This window comes from Nymphaea colorata, chromosome 2 (assembly GCF_008831285.2).
Source record: "Nymphaea colorata isolate Beijing-Zhang1983 chromosome 2, ASM883128v2, whole genome shotgun sequence".
NCBI classification, from domain to species: Eukaryota; Viridiplantae; Streptophyta; class Magnoliopsida; order Nymphaeales; family Nymphaeaceae; genus Nymphaea; species Nymphaea colorata.
This window is the reverse complement of record NC_045139.1, coordinates 24,363,482-24,390,979: the sequence shown is the minus strand read 5'-3', so window position 1 is coordinate 24,390,979 and position 27,498 is coordinate 24,363,482. Positions and strand designations below refer to the sequence as shown.

The following is a 27,498-nucleotide window of genomic DNA, read 5'->3' as shown; positions in this document are numbered from 1 at the left end:
TCACTAGGAATTTGGAATTTGTCAACCTTCCATAAACATCATATTCAGTATAATGTAAAAGCTGTTGTTGGCACACATGCTCAATGCAAAGCCTAGTGACATAGCCTCATCAACAAGCACATCAATTTCTTATTCTATTATAGTGATACAACTTCATGGGAGAAGAGATGCAAGCATACTGTTATTTGTCCTCAATATCCATTAAGCTGGTATGCTGCAGAACCATAAGAACTTCAAAAAAACTGTAAAGCTCAAACATGCAATGAAGATCTTTTAGAACTTTCGAGTTATGAGCTTTCTATCACTCTCCACTCTATGAGTTTCAATGGACTGCGGAAAAAGGACAGAAAAGGCTGCTTCAGCAAGAGATGAAAAAACATCGAACTACTAGCATAGACAGGAGCAGAGGAAGGGGGCGGCAAGGGCCTTTGCGCCCCTCCCCCTTCCCTCATATTTTAAAAACTTTAAAAATTTATATGTAAATCTAAAAATTTTAGTTTAATATATACAAAAAAATTTGAAAATTTTTTATTTTGACTCTTGTTAAAATTTTGAAAATATAGTTTGGCCCTTGAGCATAGAGGATGACTAATGAGAGGGCCACAAAAGAATAAACAATTTATAAAGCAAAACTTCGTTTTAACAAGGGCTAAACCGTCAAATGACTCAGCTAGTGAGGTAAAACTGAAGCGCCTTAATTGAAATAAAGGCACATTATAGCTGAGCTGTACAGATAGGAGCAAAACGTGTCGTGTCCGGTCGATTCACTGCCATTCAAACCCTGGCATGGACCTGGACTTGCTGCCCAGTGGTTGGATCCGACCCGTAATGGCCCGATTCGGTGGCTCCTCGCGAAGCGAACCCCAACGCCTTGGAACCCGCGCGCGCACGGGAAGGAGGGGAACACACAGTACCAACCGCCAAGCTCCTTGAAACAACGGTCGTCCGTCTCTTATCCTTCCAAGTGGACTCTAATTGGTCCGGATCCAGATAAAACCGAACCAGGTTTAATGGGTCCAGCCGTCCGGGCCGAACTCCTCCCCCATAAAGGAATCCGACTGGTAACGGTCCACTCCAAAGTCAACCCGATCCATTTATTAACTGAAACCGTTAACTGCGCCCTGTTTGGGAAAAGCGGGTCCTGCCAAGTGCACGTTCTTTGATATTTAAAAAAAAAAGTGTAAGAAAAGAATAAAACAACGTTTGAGTCGGGAATCTTTTTAGATCTCAATTTTGGATCCTGAGATTTGTTGTGTGAATCCGGATACAATTAAATTGGATTTGAGAAGAAAAGTCAGATCTGGTTATTACTCGAATTCCGGTTCATTACCCTGTTTCCTTGTCGAATACAACGGCTGTATCCTACTTCAAATAGACGTCCGGGTCCGAGTACATTATGATTTTGGGTTTTGAACCGGAATTCAAGACTGCCTCTCTGCCTTTGGTGTGATAATGATCGGATATGGTTCTCATTGGATCCGGTTCGATTCTTAATGTGTTTGTTACTGGATCTAAATGGATCACCGGGTCAGACTGGAGTCTGGTGATTCAGACCCGGAATGAGCTCGAAACAGGGGTCTCGCACCCACGGATCCGTTTCCTTCAATCTCAAGAAAATGGGTCAAAGAAAAAAAAAAAAAGCCGAATCGCGAGTGGGAGGGAGAGTTGATGGTCTTCCCCCTCTCGTGTCTTCATCGTCTTCGCTTGTTTGTTCTCGAAAACCAGGCCTCTGTGCAAGCCCTAATTTCCTCTATGTTTTGAAAGGTTTCGAGGTGTTTTGAAAGAGTTCTCCTCGAAACCCTTTCTGACTTTGCGAGGTGCTGTTTTGGTTAGGGGGGCGAGAGCTCCAGGCAATGGTCGACGATCTGGACCAGTACAAGCTCTGCGGCTTCCTCTGTGCCGTTGCGTCTATCGACCCCCAGGAGGTCCTCCCCCACCCAGGCGACGTGTCATGTCTAGCCAAGCTCCTCCCAGAAGGCTCTCGCTGCTCCATCTCTTCGGCCTCTCCCGCCTTTGTCGCCGAGTTCGGCCTCACTCTTACCCCCATTGCCAAGGCTGAATGTGGTCTTCGCGGCAGCAATGATGAAGCCGAAGGGAATTCGGGGAACTGCCAGAAGGTTGCAGTTCAGGTTCCCGTGAGAAAGGGGAGGAGAATTGGGCTTGTGAAGGGGAGTACGAGTGTCGTGCATTGGCTTCACACGTTGGTCGCGCAGAAATGCTTGAGGATCGACGCGAGGGTCGTCCGAGTGGCGGTTTCTTCCGGCCGTGCTAGGGCCGTTGTGCTGGTGGACGTTTACTTGCCGATTGCATTGTGGTCCGGATGGCAGTTTCCTAGATCTGGTCCCCTGGCAGCCGCGCTCTTTTCCCATTTGAGGTTTTCCCCTCTTTTCCGTTGAGAAACTGAGTTTTTTACCTTTGATTTTTTTTGTCATGAAAATATTGTATGGGTTCCTTATGGAAATTATTGTATGGCGATTTGTTTATTTTTCGACATTGTAAATGGCTCCAAGAAATAAAAATAATAATTTTTATTTCTTTATTTTTTTTCGTTTACTGTTTACAGTCTTGCAACTAGGAAACCGTAAGATAGTTGTGTGCAAGATAAATTTTTATTTTGAAATGGTGTGGTGGATTTTAGTAGCGAGCAAAACTTTCCATCTTGATGTGTATTGGGTGTTAGTACTGAGCTGCTGATGCACACCTTTAAGTCGACCATGCAAAACATTGCTGATCAAGAACCTAGATAATCAACATGGGCATGAGCCGACTGAGCCGCTCTCGGACTCTCAGTCAACCAGTCAAGGCCACTCGTAGCGGTGACCTTGAAATTGGACTTGACTGAAAGTCGATCAAAACCAGTTTCTGCATTTGCTTTTTCCTAAGTGTGTGTGTGTGTGTGAGAGAGAGAGAGAGAGAGAGAGAGAAGATTCTGACTTCTACGAAAACATGACAGTCCTAATTCCTATCTCTATCTTCTTTACATGCAAAAGTGTGTCAAAAAGAGTACACGGACACAAGATTCTGACTTTTGCCAAAAGTGACAATCTTACCTTCCATCTCTATCTCTCTGTATTACATGCTCTAAAGTGAGACAGAAAAAGGAGTCATGGTTGCCGTGTTAGAATTCGTGATCTACTTATATGTGTATGTAGCGTAACTATCTCCTGCTTTGACTTTTGCAAAACATGGCAATCCTAACTTCTATCTCTCTCTTCTAAAGCTAAAATGAAATAGAAACAGTAGTCATGGTCATCATGTTAGAAGTCATGTTCTAGCTATGTGTATGTAGAGTAACTAGCTCCTAACTTTGATTTTGGAGAACATGAAAATCCTAACTTCTATTCCTGTCTCCCTCTTCTTTACATGCTAAAGTGAGATAGAAAGAGCAGTCATGGTTATAATATTAGAGTTCATGATCTAATTACTATGTAGATCTAGAGTAATTAGCTCTTGATTTCCACAGCCATCACAACTATGAGCATGTAATCAGAACAAATATTATTGGGCTAAACATTTACACTCTGCAATGGTGCACCCATATAGAGAACTTGGATCCTAAATATTGCAAACATGATACAATGTGACCATGCTCTCTCTTTTTAGCGTTTACTGGAAAAAAAGATAAAAAATAGCAATTATGGTTGCCAACTTGTCATATTTGTAGAAGTTGTGTATATATGTGTGGACTAATAGAGCAATTGAATGGTGCACCTACGTTCGTTGCTCTAAAGTGATTCCATAAAGTGATTAAATGACCAAAATAATTTGATGGGATGTAATATGCATAGTTTGGTTGAACAAATAATAACCTTTGGAACACATTCCTTCAAGGTTTTAAAAGAAACGTCAAATGCATCAAGCATCATGATGCATCAAAATATGATGGCATGATGTAAACTGTCTTGGTCAGATCAAAATATAGAAACACATTTTTCACATCCAGCTAAGTCATAGTCCACCCATGATGAACTGCCACAGAGATAACTAATCTGATGGACAATGCAGATGCAAATTTTTCATACTAGGGCCGAGCCTCTCCATAGAAACAAGCTGGGATATAAAGTGCAGGGTGCAACTGGTGTTCGCCCTTCCTCAGGGTTATCGGTAAATGATCATTCACCACCTACTCACCTGCACATTGTTCATCAGCACCACCGTCAAAAGTACTTACCTCAGGTTCAGAAGATGATGAAGGGGGAGGATGTATGTCATGCCTACACCAGTGGAGAATCGTAAGACCGTGATGAAGATGTGATTGAAGGATGTGGGAAGGAGCTGGTATCAAATCTAAAGGAATAGGAGGAATGTGTAGAGGAAACTGATCACCAGCTCTTGATTGAATAGGAGGCGTATGGGAGAGAAAGGGAACAGACTCGTGGAAGGTAACTCACACTGGTATACTCCCTTTTAGTAGTGGGGCCCTACCATTTATACCTCTTTTGGTGTTTGGGCAAGTACAGAAAAACCCTTTTGGTTGCTTGGGCTGAAACTTTGTTTTAAGCCAAGCTTATGTATAAGGCATGCACATCCAAACACCTTAGGAGGCAGCTGAAATAGTGGACGGTTAGGGTATAAAAGCTTGATCAGTATTTGGTCCCCAATGGTAGAGAAGGGCATATGATTAATAAGGCAACATGCAGTCAATATATCATCCCCCAGAATTAAGATGGTATATTAGTGTAGAGAATAAGTGTTCAAACGACGTCAAAATGGTGTCAATGTTTTCATTCGGCCACACCCTTTTGCCAAGAGGTTTGGACACAAGTAAACTAAGGAGGAACATCATTTTCTCTATAAAATTATAACAATGAAGAAGTTTTGAATTCAAGGGCATTATCGGTGCGAACATTCTAGAGAAATCATCAACAATAACCAAAAAATACTTTGATTGGGATCGACTGATGACACAGTTTGATCCCCAAACATCGACATGAAAGTGAAACCAATCAAAGAGACTATAAGGTGATTGATGTAGATTGTAGACTTGAAGAAAAGGTACCATGGTGGTGTTTCCCCAACTGACATACTTTGCACTCAAAGGACGCTCCCAGAGAGATTTGAGGAATGACACAACGAAGTTTCGAGAAGGACAGATGAACCAATCTGAGATGCCACTGATGGGCAGAAAAGCTAGACTCCTAACATTAATTGACTACTCCAACTGATTGTGAAAGATAATATAAGCCTTGTTCCTCATGGCCTCCACCAATCTTTCTCCTCGTAAGCAAATCTTGTAAGATCCAGGGTTAAATCAGTAGTCAACTGTTTAACAGATAGCAAATGGGATGGAAACTCAGGAGCATATAAGACATGTGGAATGGTCATGGATTGAGAAAGTTTCACATCTCCATAACCCAATATAGGAGACATTCTACCATCTACAATTTTGACATATCGCTGAGAGAATCTATGCAAAGTGGTGAAAGAACCAGGTCTATTGCAGAAATGTTTCGATGCACCTGAGTCAATAATCCAAGAGATACCTAAATCAGGAGTGGAGTACCCACAGAGAGAGCTTGGTCAATCAAGGTTGTGGAAGTTGAAGCCGGTGAGGCTTTGTGTGCCAAAAACTACTCATAGTCAGATTTATCAATGCTAACTGTGACTGTCTCTGGTACTGGGCTAGAAGAGTCGTCCACAATAGGAGTGGTAACCTGTGCAGAGCCCATAGGAGGATGAACAAGGCTCTTGCCCTGTTTGGTCATTGTACCTCTGCCTTGTGATATAGTGGATGGACGACCATGTTTGTCCCAGCAACAATCCTCCAAGTGTCCCATCTTTCCACAATAGGTGCATTGGAACCTCCCACGACCACCAATTCCACGACCTGTACCTCTTCCTCTAGCATTGTAAGTGATGCCCTGACCACGACTTCCCTCTATAGTAAGAGCAGAAGCTGGAGCCACACCAGCTGGTTGGGACAAGATAATAGCAAGACGACTAAGTCTATTTTATGCATCAAAGAGATCAGAAATTTCACTCCCAGTGAGCATTTGAGCCTTGACAACTGCATACTCAGGTGATAGACCAACAATAAATTTTGCAACCATGGTAGGCTCAAAGTGTGACTTATAACAAGATTTGCACGGAGGATGCAGGAATTTCAGTTTCTCATAGGTGGCTTTAACAAATGCAAAGTACTGTGATAGATCCTAATCTCTTTGTCGAAGATTGTGCAAATCCTCTTCAATTTGAAGAATTTTACTTGCAATTTTGTCTTGTGAATATGTCTGCCTAAGAAATTCCCGCATCTCCTTAGCAGTGGTATAGTAAGCAATAGTGAGAGCAATCGGTGGTTGGATGTTGTTCATAATCCAAGACATAACCATGTTGTCGTCCTCTTCCCAGGTCATATACTTCTCAGACTTCACAATAGGTTCATCCTCTTCAATTATATGCCTCTTTCGGTGTCCTTTAACCGACATCATAGAGGACCTAAACCATAATTCATAATTTTGTCCATCTAACTTGACCGTAGATCCATAGGAGATAGGAGAAGGGATTGTCAATTACGTCACCATCTGGTTTGTTGTTCTCAGCCATAATGAAACACAGCAGGAAGCAGTATAATAGAACAAGGACACCACAAAAAAATTGTGCAGCAGGGTTGAACACAGAAAAGGAAGTCCTATTTGTAATTAATCAGTTTTGCAATGCACAGCAACATCCCACAAGAAATAACAGAGAATTTCTTCTCGTCAATAACATTCACATCAGCAGTATACATGTACTTCTTCAAGCAGGCGTGAGCAAGAAGACCAACAAATGTGCACAGTTTTAACGACAGCCAACTATTTGCAGGCTTGGGATCTATAACTTCAGTTTTTCCAACGTGACATCAGACTTCAACTGTGTTGCTTCATTGCACAACTTCAACAACAATTAAAAAAAATTCAAACTTGCCTGCCCTGACATGACTTCAACTGTGCTGCTCCACCACATGACTTCAAGAGTGCATCGACTGGTTTCAAACTTGCCTGCACGACACGACTTCAATTATGCTGCTCCACCACACGACTTCAAGAGTACATCGACCTAGGGTTTTAAGGAACCCTAGGTTGGGCTAAAAAGGCTGCCCAAAGTGCTCAGACGCAGAACAGGCTGCCCTAGCCGATCATATGTGAGAGTAGAGAGAGGAGGAGTTGAGAAGAGCACCACCGCCCTAGCAAGTCAGACATTCACCGCTCTGATACCATGTTCGTGATGGAAGAAAAGAGAGAGAGAGAGAGAGAGAGAGAGAGAGATAGAGGGAAGAAACCATTCTTATCCGATTAGCTAACCCTAATCTCTAATTAAAGAGAGATTAGGGGTTGGCAAATCTCCTTACATAAGAGAGACACACAAATATATAATTTCTTCTGAGGTCATTTTTTGTAAGCAAGAACAGTGTGAACGACTCATAATTTCAAAAATTTAATAGTCAAGTCTTTCTTTTTTTTTTTGTAAAATAAAGCATGGTTTATAATAGGTGAACATTAATGAACATATGTATGTTCTAGAATTAAGTGAAAAGCATGTTTTGAACTAAAAGTCGTTTCTGAGGTGGTTGCTTTTTTCTGGGCCATAAACTGTCTGGGAGCTCTCTGTCTCTCTCTTTCTCTCTCTACCATTTCTCGCATGTCAAGAGCTGATACTTCAATTCTGTTGAGTTTCAGTCACCAGGCAGGATTAATTTCAGCTGTAGCTGGACCCTAAAACAGGACACTGTGTTACAGCAGTGACCCAGAAGCGAGTCGAAAAGGATGGAAAGTAGTCTTGTGAAATCCTATACCTTTTCTCCTAGTAACCTCAGATAGCATCGAGTGCATCTTTGAATGCTCGCTCTCTCCCTCTCCCTATATATATATATATATATATATATATAGACCATTATATCAGGGATAAAAACCAGACCAATCAAAGTTGATTGTTAAAGCAATTTTTTGCACTATTCAACAATATTGATATGATCTTGAGAATGTTTTGGTGATAAACATATATTAAGTTAATTTGTTTTCTAGTTGAATAATGTTCTTAACATAATAGGAAAATGAACGGCTATTATAACATCAAAATCTACTAGTAGAAAAATCAACATTTTTTGATAAAAACAAATTATGTTAAATTAGAGTTTGTATACATTCTAGACTGTTTATATTTTATTTGGAATATATTTTATTAACAATTTAAGAGGTTTGGTTTTTATCTTTGACCTAAGTGGTCTGGGATATACCAATTTTTATATAGAGAGAGAGAAAAATTGAAATCTGCATTCTGTTGGCTGTTGCTGGATAGATAAATCTTTAAGAGCAGTAAATGTGACAAACTGTCGCTAAAAGCACCACAAATTGTAGCTATACCATGAACTGTTTTTAGTGCTTCCATTGCATGTTGTTTTTAGCTATGGTTTTTAAAAATTGGCATGCCGCAACATTCGGCTGGCTGATTTCACTTCCTCACTCCCTCTCTCTCTCTCTCCCTCTCTCTCTCTCTCTCTCTCTATATATATATATATATATATAGATATATGTGTGTGTGTGTGTGTGTGTGTATGCTGTGTGTAATGCCCTATGTATTTGTGTGGCGGTTTGTGTTAGTTTCACCTTCTAATTTGTATGTTGTAATTGACAACACATGCAATGGATTTGGGACTTATAGGTAAGTCATTAAATCTGGCTTCATAGATGTGTAAGTTGTAACATGTTTTATTTCCAAAAGTCAAATCTTAAAATATTTGCTTTAATGAAAACATATGATAGGTTAAATCATGGGATTTTCACATATTGAGTACCACTTTTGAAGCCTTTTAAAAATTTGCAATCATGTTCCAAAGTTCGAATAAATGACCTATGACCTCTTTCTGGTCAAGCAAATTTTGAGCAGTGCTAGATATACCAAATGATGAAAAAGAAGAGAAGTGGCATCTAATATCAGGTTATATGTACAAAGGACCTCTGCACGTACCATATAATCTCCCCACCTCTTTTCCAAAATCGCTCACGTATGTACATACATGCCTACATGTATATATTCTTGTATTTATATGTCATAAAAACTAACTGTAAATTCTTCAACAGCAGTCCTGAACCTGTGTGGTAATAATGTTACACGAGGGATTCATGCCAAAATCTATTAGAAAAAACATGAATATGAAATAAACAATCAAGAAGATCAGTAAAAATAAGAAACAAAATGATAGAGTGATCAACTTATGGGCATATTATTGCTTGTTCAGCATAAGTCTCCTTGTGTCTGTATGAATTTTTCGTTGTTGACACTTTATGTTTGAGTATTTTTGCCTACATTCTATCCGCATGCATATGTGCTGAATGCAGCTTCCACTGGACATTGCTAGATGTGTGGATACCCATGGAAAATCTGTAGGTGTAAGTTCGCAGTGTTATTTAACCTTGATTGATTTTATTAAATGTACATGAAATTTCATAACAGCAAGTTTTTCTTTCTTTTGTTGTTTACCTTCATGCAATTCACTTGTTAGTGGAATTCCATTTACAGTTGCAACTGGGAAGAAAGAAAGTTGTGGCTAAAATGTGATGAAGGAAATGGAAGATACACTTGCAACGGTGATGATTGGATGTGGTCCCCCCCGTATTGCCATGTTCTGGGTTGCAAAGTACACTACACCATGTCAAACTCTAGGAAGAAGCTTTTTGAGCTTCATGAGATATTTAAGAGCTTACCTGGTCTTGCAAAGGAAAGATGTGTACATTCCAGCAAAATTAGTCCTGCTGAAACTACATGTGGCTCGGGCATTTGGGATATTTCTGATGATATCTTGGTCAAGTTGCTGAGCGGACTTCAACCAAAAGATCTGGTCAGGGTTGCAGCCTCCTGCCGCCATTTAAGATATTTGGCTGTTTCTATCATGCCATGTATGAAGCTTAAGCTGTTTCCTCATCAGCAGGCTGCAGTTGAGTGGATGCTACATCGTGAACAAAGTGCTGAGGTTCTTGCGCATCCTCTTTATGTGGGTTTCTCAACTGAGGATGGTTTTCACTTCTACATAAATACAGTTTCTGGTGAAATATTAACAGGAGTTTCCCCCACTATCACAGATTTCTGTGGAGGAATGTTTTGTGATGAACCTGGCTTGGGAAAAACCATAACTGCTCTTTCTCTTATTCTCAAAACTCAAGGTACACTGGCAGACCCACCTGAAGGCGTAGAAGTTAAATGGTGCAAGCATACTTCTGATCAGAGATGTGGCTACTATGAGCTTAATGCTGATGACTGCGCAAGTGGCAACTTCATGTGGACTTGGAGACGATTTATGGGGCAGGCTAGACAGCGTGGGAAGTTGTACTCTGGTGGCTTCTCTCAAGAATCTAATACTGAAGGAAACATGAATCTATCTTCATCATCTGAACGTTCAAAAACAACACATTCTACTTATGTGATTGGAGATGATCTATCTATCCATAAAACAGGGAGATCACCATGCTCTACTAGGCATCCTTTGCAGGCATTTGCTTGTCGGCAAACAAGAAACTTGGCCCGTGTAAAGAGAAACCTGCTTGAATCATATGAAGGGAATGTTGTGTTGACTACTAGAGCAATGGCGAAGAAGAATGTTACAGATCAGTCATCTAAGTTGGACTGTTTGGCAACTGTTTGCCTGGAAAATCAAATTGATTCTGATGCAACTTTGTTTAATGACTCAAAAAAGCTGAAAGTTAATGTGGATCATGTAGAAACTTGTGAGACTTGGGTTCAGTGTGATGCTTGCAGTAAGTGGCGCAAGCTTTCAGGCGCAAGTGCACCAGATCCAAAGCTGGAATGGTTCTGCAATATGAATGGGGATCCGTTGCATCAAAGTTGTTCAAGTCCTGAGGAGTGTTGTGACCAGAAAACGTCCATTACTAATTTACCTGGTTTCTACACCAAAGAGACTTCCTCTGGGAAGGAGCAGAATGTACTGTTTTTTACAGGTGTGCTGAAGGAGCATCTGGCTTTGATGAACTCACTGACAAGGAAAGCACTGTGTTGGCTGTCTAATTTGTCTCCTGATAAATTATTAGCAATGGAAGCAACTGGACTGATTCTTCCTCCGAACCTTAACATAGGGTTTGATCCAAAGAGAGAGAACCATGGTTTTAGTAAAATTTTTCAAGCATTTGGCCTTAGAAGGCAGATTTTACGAGGAACAGTCAGATGGTATTACCCAAATTCTCTTTATAATTTGGAATTTGACACAATGGCATTACAGATTGCTCTGACTAAGCCCTTGGATGTATTCCGATTGTATTTGTCTAGGGCCACCCTCATTGTTGTCCCTGCAAATTTAGTGGATCACTGGAAAAACCAAATCTCAAAGCATGTTAGTTCTGGTCAGCTGCGGATTTATGTTTGGGCTGATCATAAGAAGCCTCATGCTCACGACCTTGCTTGGGATTATGACATTGTAATAACAACTTTCAACCGTTTGAGTGCTGAATGGAGTCATCGTAACAGGAGCATCTTGATGCAAATTCATTGGCTGAGAGTAATGTTGGATGAGGGCCACACTCTTGGTTCAAGCCTCTGCATGACAAATAAATTGCAAATGGCTGTTTCATTGGCAGCTTCAAAACGATGGCTGTTGACTGGAACACCAATGCCAAACACTCCCAACAGTCAGGTGGCCCATCTTCATCCCATGCTGAAATTCCTACATGAGGAGGCCTATGGAAAACACCAAAGCTCATGGGAGGCTGGTATTCTTAGACCCTTTGAGGCAGAAATGGAGGAAGGTCGTTCTCGTCTTATACAGCTGCTTCAGAGATGCATGATCAGTGCTAGGAAAGTAGATCTGCAAACTATTCCTCCTTGTATCAAGAGAGTGGTGTATCTTCATTTTACCGAAGAGCATGCAAAGAGTTATAATGAGCTTGTAGTTACAGTCAGACGCAATATTCTCATGGCTGATTGGAATGATCCTTCTCACGTTGAGTCCCTCTTGAATCCTAAACAGTGGAAATTTCGTAGCAACACAATCAGGAATGTCAGGCTTTCATGTTGTGTGGCTGGGCACATCAAAGTAAGAGAGGCAGGTGAGGACATTCAAGAAACAATGGATATTTTAGTTCAACATGGTCTTGATCCTGCTTCAGAAGAATACTTGTTTATCAGAAATGCTCTTTTAAATGGTGGAAGTTGTTGCAGGTGCGTATTCTTTGGTTTATTCAGCTATATGTTGCTTTGATACATATTTCAAAGAATTTATTTCTGTATGCTAAGCTTATTTTCAGATGCAAAGAATGGTGCCGCTTGCCTGTCATAACTCCTTGTAGGCATTTATTATGCCTCGGTTGTGTTGCACTGGACAGTGAAAGATGTACTTATCCTGGGTGTGGTTATGCCTATGAAATGCAGAGTCCTGAAACCTTAGCTCGGCCTGAAAATCCCAATCCAAAGTGGCCTGTCCCTAAAGACCTTATTGAGTTGCAACCATCATACAAGCAGGTAAAGTTAATTGCAATATCTGCCTTATACACTTGTGGATTGCCATAGTGATGGGAGCAACCATCAATATCTGAATCTGGTGCAGGACAACTGGGACCCGGATTGGCATGCAACATCAAGTAGCAAGGTTGCATATCTTGTCGAGAGGTTAAAATGTCTGCAAAACGCTAATAGGAAAATGGGTTATTCTCTAGCTGAGGACAGTACTGAATCTGGTGGGAAAATGCATCTGTCTGGCTCAAGGAAGCAATTGGAGGAGATTCTATACCATGAAGACAGGGCAGATATGCTGAATGAATCTTCTGGTAGCTTGCCAGAGAAAGTCATTGTATTTTCACAATTTCTGGAGCATATACATGTCATTGAACAACAGGTATGCATTCATTGAATAACAGGTGCTTATGGGCTAGTGCTTCTTTTCTTATGTTCCTTGACATTGATTTTCATCTTAATGAGTACTTTTGCTTCTGTCAAGTTGACAATTGCTGGTATCAGATATGCTGGGATGTACAGCCCAATGCATTCAACTAACAAGGTATTGATACACCTTTTAGTTTTCAGTTGTTATTAATGTAATGTATGCTGATACTGTTGCAATATGCTCAGATGAAGTCATTGATGATTTTTCGATATGATCCGAACTGCATGGTTTTGTTGATGGATGGGAGTGCAGCCCTGGGTTTAGATTTGAGCTTTGTCACACATGTTTTTCTAATGGAACCAATTTGGGACAGAAGGTACTTTTTTGTGAATTTTTTTGTCATCAGCATGGCTCTGAACTTTTAGAATCGTTTCCTTTTTGTAGATACATATCCTAGATCTCACTCTTACACGAAAGTGTGGGCATGCTGAGCCAATGAATGTATTAATGTAAAGTTATGCACACGCTTTTGAAGAGGGAAAGGTATCTGCAAGAGATTATAAAGAATCATTTCAATAAAGAATCATTTCATTATAGACCATGTAATATCCACCTACATCTCCCATTCCCTTGGGGCATTTAAGCTTTAAACTTTCCTGCTAAAATTAATTGTGAATTTGGGGGGCGTATGAGGTTCTTAGAGAGAGGTATATGGCTTGTTCCTTTTTCTCAGCTTTCTTCTTATGAAGGAATTGATTATATTGTAGATATATCTGGGCACATTAAAGCGCAGGAAAATGCTTGTGACATGCATATAGGCATTTTTCCATCATAAAACTACCTACATCAGTGTCCCCCTTTTATTTCTCATGAAGGGGTTTGATGCCTCCCAAACACCCCCCAACCCAACCTGCCCAAAGTAACAAATCCATCTTATAGATGCTGACAATCATAGATTTTAAGGTTGTAATAGCTGTTAAAAGTACCTTTTTTGTTATGAGATGTATCTATTTCTGTTTTCCCTTGCAAGCAGTATGGAGGAACAAGTCATAAGTCGGGCTCACCGGATGGGTGCTACTCGTCCTGTCCATGTGGAAACTTTGGCCATGCGTGGAACCATTGAGGAGCAGATGCTTGGGTTTTTACAGGTTTGAACTGTCTATTGAATGTTTACTTGACATGTGCTATGTGTTTCCTCTTTAATGAACATATTTAAACTTTAAAGGTAGTTCTGTTGCAGCTTGCTCATGCATTTGATAAAAAGTTTATATGCTCTAAAACTGAATTCTTAAATTCTTATAAGGTCTACATAAGAAAGTTACTTCTCTACTAAAACTATTGCAGTTGAAAAGGAAAAAGACAAAGACATTTTGCATGAGGCTTTTGAGCAAGTTTTTATTGTTTTAAAGTTTTCTGCAGAAAGAAATCTATCCTCATCATACCCCCCTCTCCTCCTAGTATTTTGTTTCCCTTCTGTTCCACCATATACTTTCTCTTTTCTGTCACCTTTTTTAGCATAAATTTCTAACTGAACATATTTTAGTTTAGCAAGGAGACAGCAAGATTAGAAAAAATCAAGAATTACTGCAAAATTGCAGGAAAACAGAAATAATGACATCAGAACAGAAAATTTTTAAGATAATCATGTGATGTGCTCCTCTTTTGGGTTAAGCAGTTCTCTGGAATTATTTATGACTGGGTGTTGGTCAATGCTTCATCAGGAAGGTTTTGCCTCCTCTGAGTGTTGCACAAGCAAAATCATACTGCATGAATTTATGTTTTCAGTATCTATTACATACTGTTGTTTGTATGGTGCTTTTCCTTTGCTAGCATCCTTCTATACTTATATAACCTTTGAAGATCAGCTGGATATCTGACTATTTGGCATCTTCAAAATACTAAGACATATACATGTGTGTGTGCATGTGTATGTGTGTCTGTGTGTGTGTGTGAGGTAAAAACTTTTACTCAATTGAGTCTAAGGCATTTGGGAGTATTCAATACCCATTCAGGGTCTTGGAATAATTCTAATGTTAACCTGATTATAGTTGCACATATTCTAGGACTATGATTTTAAGATATTGCATGATAAACTGGTTAGTTTGGTCTAACTAATGTAGTGTGAAGTTAAAGCTCTATCAGGAAAAAGAGAAAATCAACAATTATATTAGCACAAGCAGAATTATATTAGTGCAAGAAAAAGCAGAATTATATTAGTGCAAGCAGAATATGAAGTGTATCTTCTTTGGCACATGAATTTGCTAACATCTGAAACAGAACATCTAGGCATGGTTAGAGCATAATGCAGAATATAGATTCCGTTGTGCTTGTTTTTCCAACCATACCTATCTGGAGGTTCTCCAATAAGGGCTGGACTGGTGCCATCCATTTTATGACCAACCAATTTTTTGTGGTTGCCGAAATGTATTTTCATGCTTTCTTGACTAGGCCCCCTTTTCTTGCCCAACATCAGTTTGGAAATGGGTTGATGGAGGTCACTTAGTGACTGATGTTCAAGGTCACCAACAGCCCATCTGCTGGCTGATGGTAGGCAGGAAATGGCTGCCAGTGTATTTTTCATTCTTTCTGTTTGTATCGGTGGCTATTTTTGGGCTCCATGTGCCAAGAAATAAACCAATATTTTCTTGTTTCATTTTTTTAAGTGGTTGTTTTTTCCCTAAAATGTCCTTCTTTCCGGGAAATAGCACAAGAGTTTCTTGAGGTGAAAAGAAAACTGTACAAGGTTCGTATCTGGTAGATCCTACGTGACAAACCTTGTTAGTTCCTTTGTGCATATGAGTATAACAAGCTTCAATCTCTAAATGATATGGTTCGGTCTGTGAAATTTCTTGATTGCCCAGAAGCCTTAGATTCAGTTTTCTTTTCATTTATAACAACTTTATGTTTGTTATTTATTTGCTTTACTTTTTTATGTTTTCAAATGGTTCTTATTGGTCTCACATGTTTTTAGTTCTTTTTTTCCTTGGAACTTCCACAATATTTTTTTTATTTTTGGTTGCCCAATACACAATAACCATTTATGGCTTCATTTTTTTTTTCTTTTAATTATCTCTTGCTCTGAATGGTTGGTTGGCAAACCTCTCTTCAATTCTTGGCTCCAAAGTCAAACTAGGTCAGAAGCAATTTCAGATAATTTGAGAAGCTTTTGCTTCATATTTATCCATTATCACGTTTCCTTCATTTTTTTTAAATTTTAGTTCTCCTTTTGCCATTTCCCACTCATTGTCTACTTTCTCTTTAGTGTTTTTAAATTTTAAGACCACTGTCACAAATCAGTGTTTTATTTGTAAAAGCGGCGAAAAGGGGAAAATAAAGGAAAACAAAAAATGGAATAGAATTGCGGTATTTTGGTAAGACACTAAAATAGAAAAAGGTTCTTTCATCGTGTTTTCCAGTGTTTTTTTTATAAAAGTTTAATATATTTTAAATTTTTGGGGTTTCTTTTAACATATTATTACCATTTTGAAATTTGATCAATTTTTTTATAAGAACTAGGTTTGTCATGGAGGGGGTCAAGATGACTCTCTTGCTTCCATTCTAAGTTCATCTGCACCATCATTGATGGGAATGAAATTCTTTTGTGACCATTTTCATGGGAAGGCCAGCTGGAAACTGTTGGACTGGTACTGCTCTGTTTGTGCGATGCTGGTCCAAACATTTTTCAGCAGTCCAGTGGCACAAAATGGCTGAAAAGAAAGGGAAAAAAAATAATTTGCTTTTAATCTTCATTGGAAGGCAATCTCCTGGCCACCTACTGCTGGGAAATTGGCTGGCCAGATCACCCATATTGAATGAATGTGATCAGCCCATGTCCTGGCTGGTGAGTGGGCATGGAATGGGCTGGCTTTTTTCCTTTCAGTTCTTTTCTTTGCAACTGAAACTATACTAATGGTTTCAACTTTCATGGCACCCAAACTGGGAAAAACCAGCTTTTGGGCAAACCTTTTTTTGCCAAATATGGTTTATTTGTAACCAAGTGTTCTGCTCTTCACCACCCAAAAGATCCCCAACCCGCACCCACAAAAAAAAAAAAAAAAAAACCTCAAACAGGCCCTATAGGCGTTTCTGTGCAGTGTTCATGGTTGTAGTCAGGAATATGTTGGTCCTGCTATACCTTCTCTTGAAAATAATGACAACTGTTGGACTGGTTAAGATGGTTGAGAAACAATATCCAATGAAAAGGCCATTTGTCATAATCAAGAGAAGAATTTTGGACCTTGAGATAGTAGGACTGTAGTATTCTTTGCTTTAAGCCTATATATCAGTTACTAATATGGAGTTATGTGTTGAATTAGAAGACTTTAAGTTTCTAGGTGGTCCTTTGCAATATTTAATAGTGAGGATTTCTCTTTAAACATTTCTCTATTTTTGGTTGATGTTATTTGTAAGTCACTACCTCTGCCCTAATCTATTTATTATTGAGATTAGGGTTAGTAAATAAAAAGCTTTTCTCTCTCTAAGACTGCTGGCTGTAACATGGTATTGGAGCCGGGGATCACCACCCTTCTCTGCCAGTGGCTGACGTGACTTTCTGGTGACCTGTTCTCCTGTTCTCCCTCCCATCTCTTCCCACCTTTTTTCTTCCTCTACCTTTCCTTTCTCTCTTCTCTTTGCTGATCAGGAGATAGTGGAGCAGCATGGAAGGGAAACCTAATCACACGTGAGAGGTATGTGTGATTAGATTCCCAACATGGATATAGTAGAGCGTGAGCAACTGCGTGGGAGTTGCGTTGGAAAGTTCTAAGTCAGATCTGGGCTCGTGGAAGAGTAGCTGCACATGGACCATATTCTCATCAGATTTTTTGTTGGCTGACTGTGGAAAAGTGGCTGCAAGTTGGATATACTCTTATCAGATTGAATATCTTTCTGATATGCATGTGTGGATTCTATTAAACAATGATATGAAGCCTACTACGTGGAAGTTTGGTGGACTGATTCATTGAACAAGTTTATAGATTTTTTTGGGTACTTCTATTGATGTTGAAAAAAAAAATTCTGCTGCCTAGATCCTCTAAAGTTGATTGCTGTGGTTGGTGGACTGATTTACTAAACAACAAGTTAATAGATATTCTTTTAAGGACTTTTGTTAATGCTGAAAAAAATTCTGCTGCCTAAGTCATCTCAAGTTGATTGTTGTGCGTTATACTCTTGATCTTATCAAAGCGCAGCCAGATTAAGGTCATATTGTTGAGTCTCACATTATGGCTGATGAAGGCAAGACAGAGATGCAGTATGAGCATAAGAACACAGGCAATCCCTTTTCTTATGACTCTACTGTAAAGTTAGATGGATCTAATTATGAGAAGCCCGTGTGTCTATGATGTCTATCATTGGACATCGGAAGGAGCATGTGATAGAATAAAATGAGCCTTTGGTGAAGTGGAAAATATACTTTATGGAAGGAAGATAACAATATTGTCATGTCATGAATCATGAATAGTATGCAACCACAGATTACCTCTATTATTGTATACTATACCTTTGCCAAACAGATGTGAGATTTTTTGAAACATACGTACTCTAATGACAAGAATGTTAGCAAGATCTTGCAGGTGGAGGAGGAATTACTTGATTTGCGACAAGGCGATCAAGGTCTTGCTCAATACTTTGCTTCCATCAAGTCAATCTATGAAAGACTGAAAGTTTTGCGTCCTCCATGTCACAAGACTCATAGTGAATAGTCTATGGTGACAAAATTTCTGGAGGGTCTCTCTCCCAAATATGCAGTAGCAAAGGCGCAGATGTTGATTGGAGCAGAAATCCCTAACCTAGTTAAGGCTTACAACAGAATCAGCCGTCTTCCTTGTGACCCTTTCTCCACCTTCTAATGATGCTCCTGCCTCTGCCTTGGTGGCTTCAGGAGGCTGTGGAGGTAGTTTCTCCAGGGGGAGGGGCATAGGTCTACGGTCTGGAGAAGGTCGTGGGAGATTTCAATACACCTACTGTGGAAAAATAGGGCATTTGGAAGACAGATGTTGAGATAAGCATTGTCGTTCTTCCGTTACATCCTTAGGAAGAGGTGTTGCATCTAAGCAAGGCAAGAATCCATTACAGTCTCCTATTGGATCTGTCCAGGCAACTTCATCAGTAGTAGAGGGGTCTTTGTCTTCTTCCCATCCTGAGACTGTGACAATGAATATCAACAAGTCAAAGTATGAGCAGTTCTTAGCACACAGATCTATTCAACTGTCCGCCTCCACAGTTATGATAGACAATGCTATGTCTGTCGATACTGCTCCACATGATACAGGTACTACTTGGATTATTGATTCAGGAGCATCGAGGCACTTCTGTAGTAGACCTTCATTGTTTACCTTGCTCTGCACATTACCTCAGACTCATCATGTGAAACTTGCATATGGCAGATGGTCTCCTATTATGGGTTATGGAGATATTAAGATTTTTCAGTCTATGACAATTCCTAATGTGTTATATGCTCCTAAGTTTTTCACTAATTTTTTATCAGTCGGACAATTGACTAATGACTTACATTGTCGTGTTACATTTGACTTTGGTTTATGTTCATTCCAGGACTTATAAACTGGGAAGACGATTGGTGGAGGCTATGTGAAAGGGGGCATCTACATCTTGTTTGATTATGTGGGTGTTGCAGCCTCCTTGACTTCTTCATTGTCTTTAGACTAGGTCATCCATCTATCTCCAAGCTCCATCACCTACTTCTTCATCTATCAGTACAAGAGTCGTTCTAGTGTGAGGCCTGTCAACTTGACAAGCACACCCGTAGCAGTTATTCATCAAGTCTTAGTCCGTCCAAACTTTCAGTTGTGGACTATTTGATCTTTTTCATGTTGATGTGTGAGGTCTTAGCAGAGTTGCTAGTAGGTCTAGATTTCGTTATTTCCTTGTCATTGTTGATGATTATTCTTGAGTCACTTGGGTTTTCCTTTTGAAAGAAAGACCTGAAGTCATATGTATTCTCAAGGACCTTATTATTGAAATAAAGACCCAATTTGGTATTCTTGTTAAAAGCATTCGCACTGATGACACTATTGAGTTCAAGGCATCTACCTTACTGAAATTTTACTTTGATAATGACATTTCCCTTCAATTTACTTGTCCTTATACCTCCCAGTAAAATGGAGTAGCTGACCGAAAACATCACCAACTTTTAAATGGGGCATGTTCCCTAATGCTTCATGCTCATTTATCTGCATATTTTTTGGGAGATGTCATCCTCACTGCTTGTTACTTGACCAATTGTTTGCCCTCATTCTTCATTGGCAACCAGGTTCCCATTAAACTTGTGCACCCACAACGACCCTTGTTTCTAATCGCTCCCAAAATATTTGGTTGCACATGCTTTGTTCACGTCCTTGGGCCTACACGTGATAAATTGGCTACTCAAGCAATTAAATTTATCTTTATTGGCTACTCCAGAAATCATAAAGGTTACAAATGTTTTGACCCCTTGACTCAAAATGAGTATATCAGTGCGGATGTTACATTCTTTGAGTCTCAACCTTATTATAGTCTCTCTCCTACTTCTACTGAGATGCCACAATCATCTGACCTACTACCTATCCCTCTCACTCCATTGGAGTCATTCCCACGTGAGCCTCGTTCTGTTGTTTCTAAGTTTCGTCATCCTCCGCTGATCTACACACGTCAACAGGACCCTTCTCATGATCCTTTCCCAACCTCTTCTCATGAGGTTAGTACATCTGTGGTGAGTATACCTAGTCCAACTGAGCCCACTATAGTTATCTCTGATCTCTCTCAAGACTTACCTATTGCTCTTTGCAAAGGCAAGCGACCATGTACACTGCATCCCATATCTCATTTTGTTTCTACTGACGGTGTTAGTCAAAGTTTGCAATAGGTTATTCAAGGTCTGACTGTCCATGCAGTTCCTACTTGTCACCAACGAGCTTTATTAGATACCCAGTGGAGACAAGCTATGCAAAATGAGATGGATGTCTTAGTTCAGCGAGGCACCTGAGAACTTGTTGATCCTCCTCCTGATTGTGACATTGTTGGCTCCAAGTGGGTATTCACCGTGAAATATCATTCTGATGGTTCTCTGGAAAGATACAAAGCTAAGTTAGTTGCTAAGTGCTACATGCAGACCTACAGTGTTGATTTCTTTAAGACTTTTTCTCTTGTTGTCCGGTTGGGAACCATCCGTCTTATCATCTTCATGGTTGTACTCCATGACTGGCACATGTATCAGCTTGATGTCAAAAATGTCTTTTTGTATGGTGATCTCAATGAGATTGTCTATATGCAACAACCATCAAGGTTTGAACGATAGGGGGAGTGTGGAAAAAAGTGTGCAAATTGAAGAAGGCTATATATGGACTCAAGTTGAGTCCTCGTGCGTGGTTCCACAAGTTCTCTGGGATGGTCTCAAAGCGCGGCTTTACGAGATCTCCTCTTGATCATTCTCTATTTAACAAGAAGAATTCTAGAGGTATGAGCATTCTAGCAATTGATGTTGATGATATTATCCTGACAAGGTGACTCCAATCAAAAAATTTCTGATACAATGTTGTTGCTTCAAAAACATTTTGTGATGAAAGATCTTGGTCAACTATGATATTTACTGGGTATAGAGGTTGCTCACAACAGGAAAGGTGTAGTTCTATCTCAACGGAAATATGTTCTTGATTTATTGCAGGACACCGGAATGGTAGGAGCTAAACCGGTCACTCTACCTATGAATCCACACATACATGTTCAGGATGACGAATCAAAATTAGTGGATTCTCGATCATACAGATCTCTTATTGGGAAGCTCCTTTATATTGTGACCAGACCAGACATTAGCTTTGCGGTGGGAAAGCTAAGTCAATTCATGGAAAGACTCAGGAAAGTTCATTGAGATGCAACTTTAATGGTGGTCAAATTTTTGAAATCGTCTCCAGGTGAAGGGCTTTTGTTCACAAAAGGAAAGACCTTGGAAGTGGAAGCCTATAGTGATGCTGACTATGCTGACTCAATCGAAGACAGAAAGTCTACCACAGGATTCTGTGTATTTGTGGGAGGCAACCTTATATCCTAGAGAAGCAAAAAACAAGGTGTGGTGTTAAGATCTAGTGCAGAATCTGAGTACAGAGCTATGGCACAAACTGTCGCTGAAATGACTTGGGCTAAATCCATGCTATCTAGCCTAAATGTGTCAATTCTTCTTCTCATGAGGATGTATTGTGACAATAGAGCAGCCACATACATTGCAAAGAATCCAGTTTTTCGTGAGAGAACTTAACATATTGAAGTGGACTGCCATTACATTCGGGACCTTGTTCAAGGAGGAATCATAGCCACTATTCATGTATCATCTGAAGATCAAACTGTAGATGTCTTCACCAAAGCTCTTCCTATTGGTGATTTCTTTAGATGTTGTAACAAGCGGAGCATGATTAATATGTATGCTTCAGTTTGAGGGAGAGTGTTGAATTAGAAGACTTTAAGTTTCTAGGTGGTCCTTTGCAATATTTAATAGTTAGGAGTTCTCTGTAAACATTTCTCTATTTTTGGTTGATGTAATTTGTAAGTCACTACCTCTGCCCTAATCTATTTATTATTGAGATTAGAGTTAGTAAATAAAAAGCTTTTCTTTCTCTAAGACTGCTGGCTGTAACATTATAGACTAGGAGTTCACTACTCCTCCGAAGTTGCAGGTTAGATATGAGTATAAAAACTACCTTGTGTACACAAATCCCCCAGTTCTAATAATCAAAATGATCCCCTTTTATTTTGGGGGATTTTGCAAATATAAAATTGGTCCTGGAACTTGAGACAGAATTGGACATGAAGCATTTTGTTGACATGCTATGTGAAATAACTTCACTTACAATTCATAACCACACCTTATATGAAAACAAACTTACATTTGATGAAATACAAAGTTAAGAGTGAAGAAGTGTATTTTGACATGAACTTGATGATGCCTCGGTGGAAGTTGAGTGCAAGTGGCATGCTAGATTGTTCATCAAAAAGAGGGTCGTTTTAGGAATGCTGGTAGAATTCTTTTCAGATTATTAGCTCATGCTCGGTCTGGAAGTTCTGAAATGCACATAAACCAAGAGTAACATATCATGAATAAGAACTTATTGCAACTAGTTAACTGCATGTATTCTGTTGTCACTAGCAAACTGGATTGCTTTTCCTGAAGATAATTTTTCTTGATCTCCAATCCACCTTTGGCAATGTATTTGATGCTATACTAGTTCATGACAATGTACTCTCTCTCTCTCTCTCTCAAACACACACACACACACACGGTGACATGCATATTCATGGTCCATATGATGTATACTCTGCCTTCCGTTTGTTTTTTATGGTTGCTTTATTTAATGTGATTCTTCTGCAGGATACGGCCGAATGCAAAAAGGCATTGAAGCAGGAATTGGATGGCAGTAACCATAGTGGTGCACAAGTTCGCAGAACATTACATGATTTTGCAGAGAGAAATTATCTTGCTCAGCTCAATTTTGTACGGATTAAAGCTGAAACATGAAGGTTTATGTCTTCTCCATTGCTGTATGCGTACAATTCCCAACACTTTCTGCTGATTTAAACATCACCTGCACTATAGCCACCTGCAAGGGATTCCTCTTCTCCTATAGTTCTACTTAAAGCTTTTTCAGAGTTTGACATGCTGATGGTTTCTGATCTCTCCCCTTTATGAGAAAGCTTAGTGTTCAACCACGCCGTTCAAGATTACTTGCATCTGTTTTTGTGATGATTTATCCAACTTTGAGCTTGTTGAAGGCATACAAGTGGGAAATAACGATGCCATTTTCTGTTCACCTTGTAAACCTGTATCAGCTTTTATTTTTGGTTGGCAGTACTTCATTTGACGTCCAAAATCCCAGCTTTTGGTCTGCCTGCAGAAACAGGTTTTAGGCGTTCCAAACTTGCAGTTGCAATTTTCATTCAGTGATCAATTATTGTGGGTTGAGGATCAAAGCTTATCAGAATCCCATGGAGTCCGACGGGTGGATCGTTGGCATTGCAGCACTTGAAGACCACACCAGGATATTGAATGATCTGTATAATATGCAAAGCAGGTGGCTTGTGACTGGCACCAATACATCTCTCAAAGAGGGATGCAGGGCAGCCTTGTAAAATCAAATTTCCGCTTAATGAATACCAAAGAACAGTACAATGCCCTCTCGTTAAGGGCCCTTGTAACCTACCAACTGTTGGGAGGTATTTGATTTTTCTCAACATAATTTATGTTGGATATTTTCGAAGGGAATAAAAATGAAAATTTACCAAGCAGTCTAATATTTCTTGAATCTCAATGTAACGTACTTTTTTCAAGTACCTTAGATTTAATTACTTGAAAGTTTGTTTCTTCCACCATCAAGCTGTTGTATGATATAAGAGAGTGATTTTACATTCATAAAAATATAACCATTGTTACAAATATCATGAATTTTTGAAAACTTGCGATATTTATGAGAAAACAAATAAAATAAAAATATCGGGAAAATCTCGGCAAAAATGAACACTTCACAATTTTTTTGTGTTTTGTGATTTTTTTGACGATTTTTTCACCTTGGTAGTAGTTTTTCATTTATTTTGCTTTTTTTCATTTTTTTCTAAATTGTCGAGTTTTTTCTCAAAATTTTTATGAGAAAAACTTCACTGAAAAATACGTGAGAACAGTCTTGCCAATATTTTCAAAGAACGATATTTTTGACAATGAATGTCGCTATCTAAAACTTTTCCTACTGTTTAGCATATGTAAACACATTTGTCAACTTAAATTAATCAAAAAGCGTATGGCGATTCAATTTTTTTGGGGGACCAAACCAAAAGGCTAGTGGATGAGTGCATTTTATAAGCATATTGGAGCTTGGGTGGTAGTGAGGTCATACTAGGATGAGTTGCCAAGTAGAAATCCATTTGCTAACTACTGACAATTCCTTGGAACAAAGTATTGCTAATTGTTTCCTAGGAGACAAAATCAAAGGGAGAGGAGCAGTTGGTTCCATTCGTTATTGCCGACTCCATGTAACAAAGTATTGTAAATCGTTGACATCATAATCTCGTTGCCTGGGAGTCAAAAAATCAGTGAAATGCTTTGCAATTTGATCACTCTATTGAAACTCCATCATCACCCTCCCATCAATACACAGAGATTGTTCTTAATAAAGGTTTGAGCGTTTGAAAAAATTGGGATTCAGTTCACGCACACATAATAATTTATGGAATAATAAATCATCGAATATGTTGACTAAGTATGAGGATTCTAAAGATTGATTAAAAGTGGTTATAATGTGTTATATGTAACGTTATTTGTTTAAGTGGATGACGTTATGTATATATATATATATATATATATCGTAGGTCAAAACTATCCTTTTTCTTCTGTTGCCTGAATAGTTCTTGGTTTTCTTTCCAAAATTCAATATACAGATGAATTTGATTGTTTGAAAGTCTGAACAAGTCGGATTTCATAAATAAGAAATATAAAATGATTAATCAGAAAGCTCTTACAAAATTTGATCGATGAGTCCGATTTTCATTGTTTATTTTTTGAATAGTTGGATTTGTGAAGATCAACTTGAAAATGGTCAAACACTCACTTATAGCTTAAGGAATTGCAGAAATTTGAGTTACAAGGATTCATCACTCGGATCAATTAAAGCTACCTCAAATAATGAATTTGTACATCTCAATGCTCAATTTGGAGATGGAGATGCCTTCAACTTACTAACTCGAGCTGACCTTTTTTTTTTTTTCATTTTGAGTCGATTGGGCAGCCTTGATCGTTCAGCTGTTCTTCCTGCGAAGCCCATACTCAGCCATAGCTTTGCATAAATTCCATATGTAATTGTTGTTCTTATGTAATCAAATGATAGAAGAAACAAATGTTGAATATTAAATTTGTTGAATTAGCACCTTAAATTTTATTTAGAACTAACATGACTCTTTGCAACCTTTTCAGTCACCATGAGTTTTTGTCAAACATAATCCCAATGTGTATGTGATCAGTGGTGGAGCTAGATGATGGTTGTAGGGATGACAATATATTCGATTTGAATTAGACATCTGACTGCATTGTTCTAAAAAAAAAATTTGATACAGAAAAAAAGATAATATCTGATTCAGGAATCAAATTGGACTCAGGTTTAAAAAATGATATCTTGTCAGACTTGGATGTATATAAATATCCAATCAGTTTCACATTCAAATTCAGATCAAATTTAGTTTTTAATAAATATCATATATCCAATGCTCTTACATTTTGAAAATCTACTAGATTCAATTCAAAATTTGGATTCAGATTCGGATATGAATGTACAGATCATATTCAAACCAGATTCAGACTATGAGATCAGATTTCAGATTTGGATTCGGATATAGTTTTTTTCATTCATATTTGAATCCAAACATGTGAATATTCCCGAAAGGTGGATATAGTTAAGGGTGTATCTGATTTAAATGTGATTGTTTGCCATCCCTAAAGTGCTGGTGTGGGCAACTTCAATTCTTTGCTTGTTTATATGTACTCTCAAAGGAATAAAAGTTATCGAATTAGTCTTCTTCAACCCAAAATTTCTGCCTCCCATGCATGACACCTTAGAGTATTTGCTTGGCCATCAGTTAATACGAATATCCGATTATAAAACAATTACCAAGCAACTGTAGACCCGCTGTCTTCTGGCTTGAGTTGGATTCAACGCCAACATAAGAGTACTCCCTTTGATATCAATAGCAGGAATGAGATATCAATCCTTGACCATAACAGCATCGTTTATGGTCCCTTAACTTTGTGGTCTCTTAACTTTTAGCTTCCATCCTTCTTTACACTCATGAAGAATACAGACTGCTCGAGCAAATGACTCCTGTTTTTGGCTACCAATCTTTCTCTCTCACCTTAGAGTGCATGAGCACAGCTATAAGCCCTACATTGTTGGGAATGGGCCGGGAACAATGGGAAATAAAAGATAAAGGAACCAAATGAACGTCAACATTATGAGAACTAAGTCCATTTAGATGAAGCTGTTCTAAACTATAGAAGGAAAGATCACTCTTGATCATGTGGGGTACAAAAACCATGCATTAATATTTTCGATACTGCAAATCACCATCTATAACGTGTTTTCAGGTGAGTGGGAAACGAGAGCAGGAGCTGCCCCCTACCTCACCCACCCCCCAAATTGCATGCCAAGTGGTGCATCGATGGATGCCGATGGCAAAGCCATGAATGATTTGTAAGTCTGTATATATAGCTTGTTATGACCAATATACTTCTCTGTACGTCAAAGAAGTGTCTTTATTTTTTTTTTTGCCCCTTTAAATATCTCATACCGCTGTCGTTATTTCATACTTATATCGTTATTTCAGATACTATAAGACTTGTTTTGTTATCTTATACCTTTGTCGTTATCATAGACCGTTTTCGTTGTTGATGCTGTAAGACTTATTTTGTTATCTTATACCTTTGTCGTTATCTCAAATGCTATAAAATTCAAAATTTTGTTATCTCATTACGGACGTTGTTATCTCAAACTCTATACGACCCGATTCATAATCTCAGACACTGGAACGTGTTAGTTGGTATTGCTCCTTTCCTTATCTCATATCCTTTTCATTATGTGTCTTGCCGGTTCTTTGTCTTAGACGCTATTGGACGCATTATTTGGTCCAGCTCCTTTCATTATTTCAGACACTATGGAACATGTTATTTAGTTTCG

The 27,498-nt window shown here is 38.9% G+C and overlaps 1 protein-coding gene across 2 annotated transcripts; it reads left to right on the top strand.

Annotated features, from left to right (window-relative positions):
* Positions 1-1,639: 1,639 nt before the first annotated feature.
* Positions 1,640-24,070, top strand: LOC116247581 (F-box protein At3g54460). 2 transcript variants are annotated; one of them, XM_031619757.2, is made up of 9 exons: positions 1,640-2,374; positions 9,496-12,141; positions 12,228-12,441; positions 12,527-12,814; positions 12,917-12,976; positions 13,048-13,178; positions 13,836-13,950; positions 23,157-23,305; positions 23,680-24,070. In XM_031619757.2, exons 1-8 carry the CDS (start codon positions 1,854-1,856, stop codon positions 23,301-23,303), a joined length of 4,122 nt encoding a protein of 1,373 aa, XP_031475617.1. In that variant the 5' UTR covers positions 1,640-1,853; the 3' UTR covers positions 23,304-23,305; positions 23,680-24,070. The 2 variants fall into 2 exon arrangements, with proteins under 2 accessions (XP_031475617.1, XP_031475616.1); XM_031619756.2 differs by having other exon boundaries at positions 23,157-24,070.
* Positions 24,071-27,498: the final 3,428 nt, after the last annotated feature.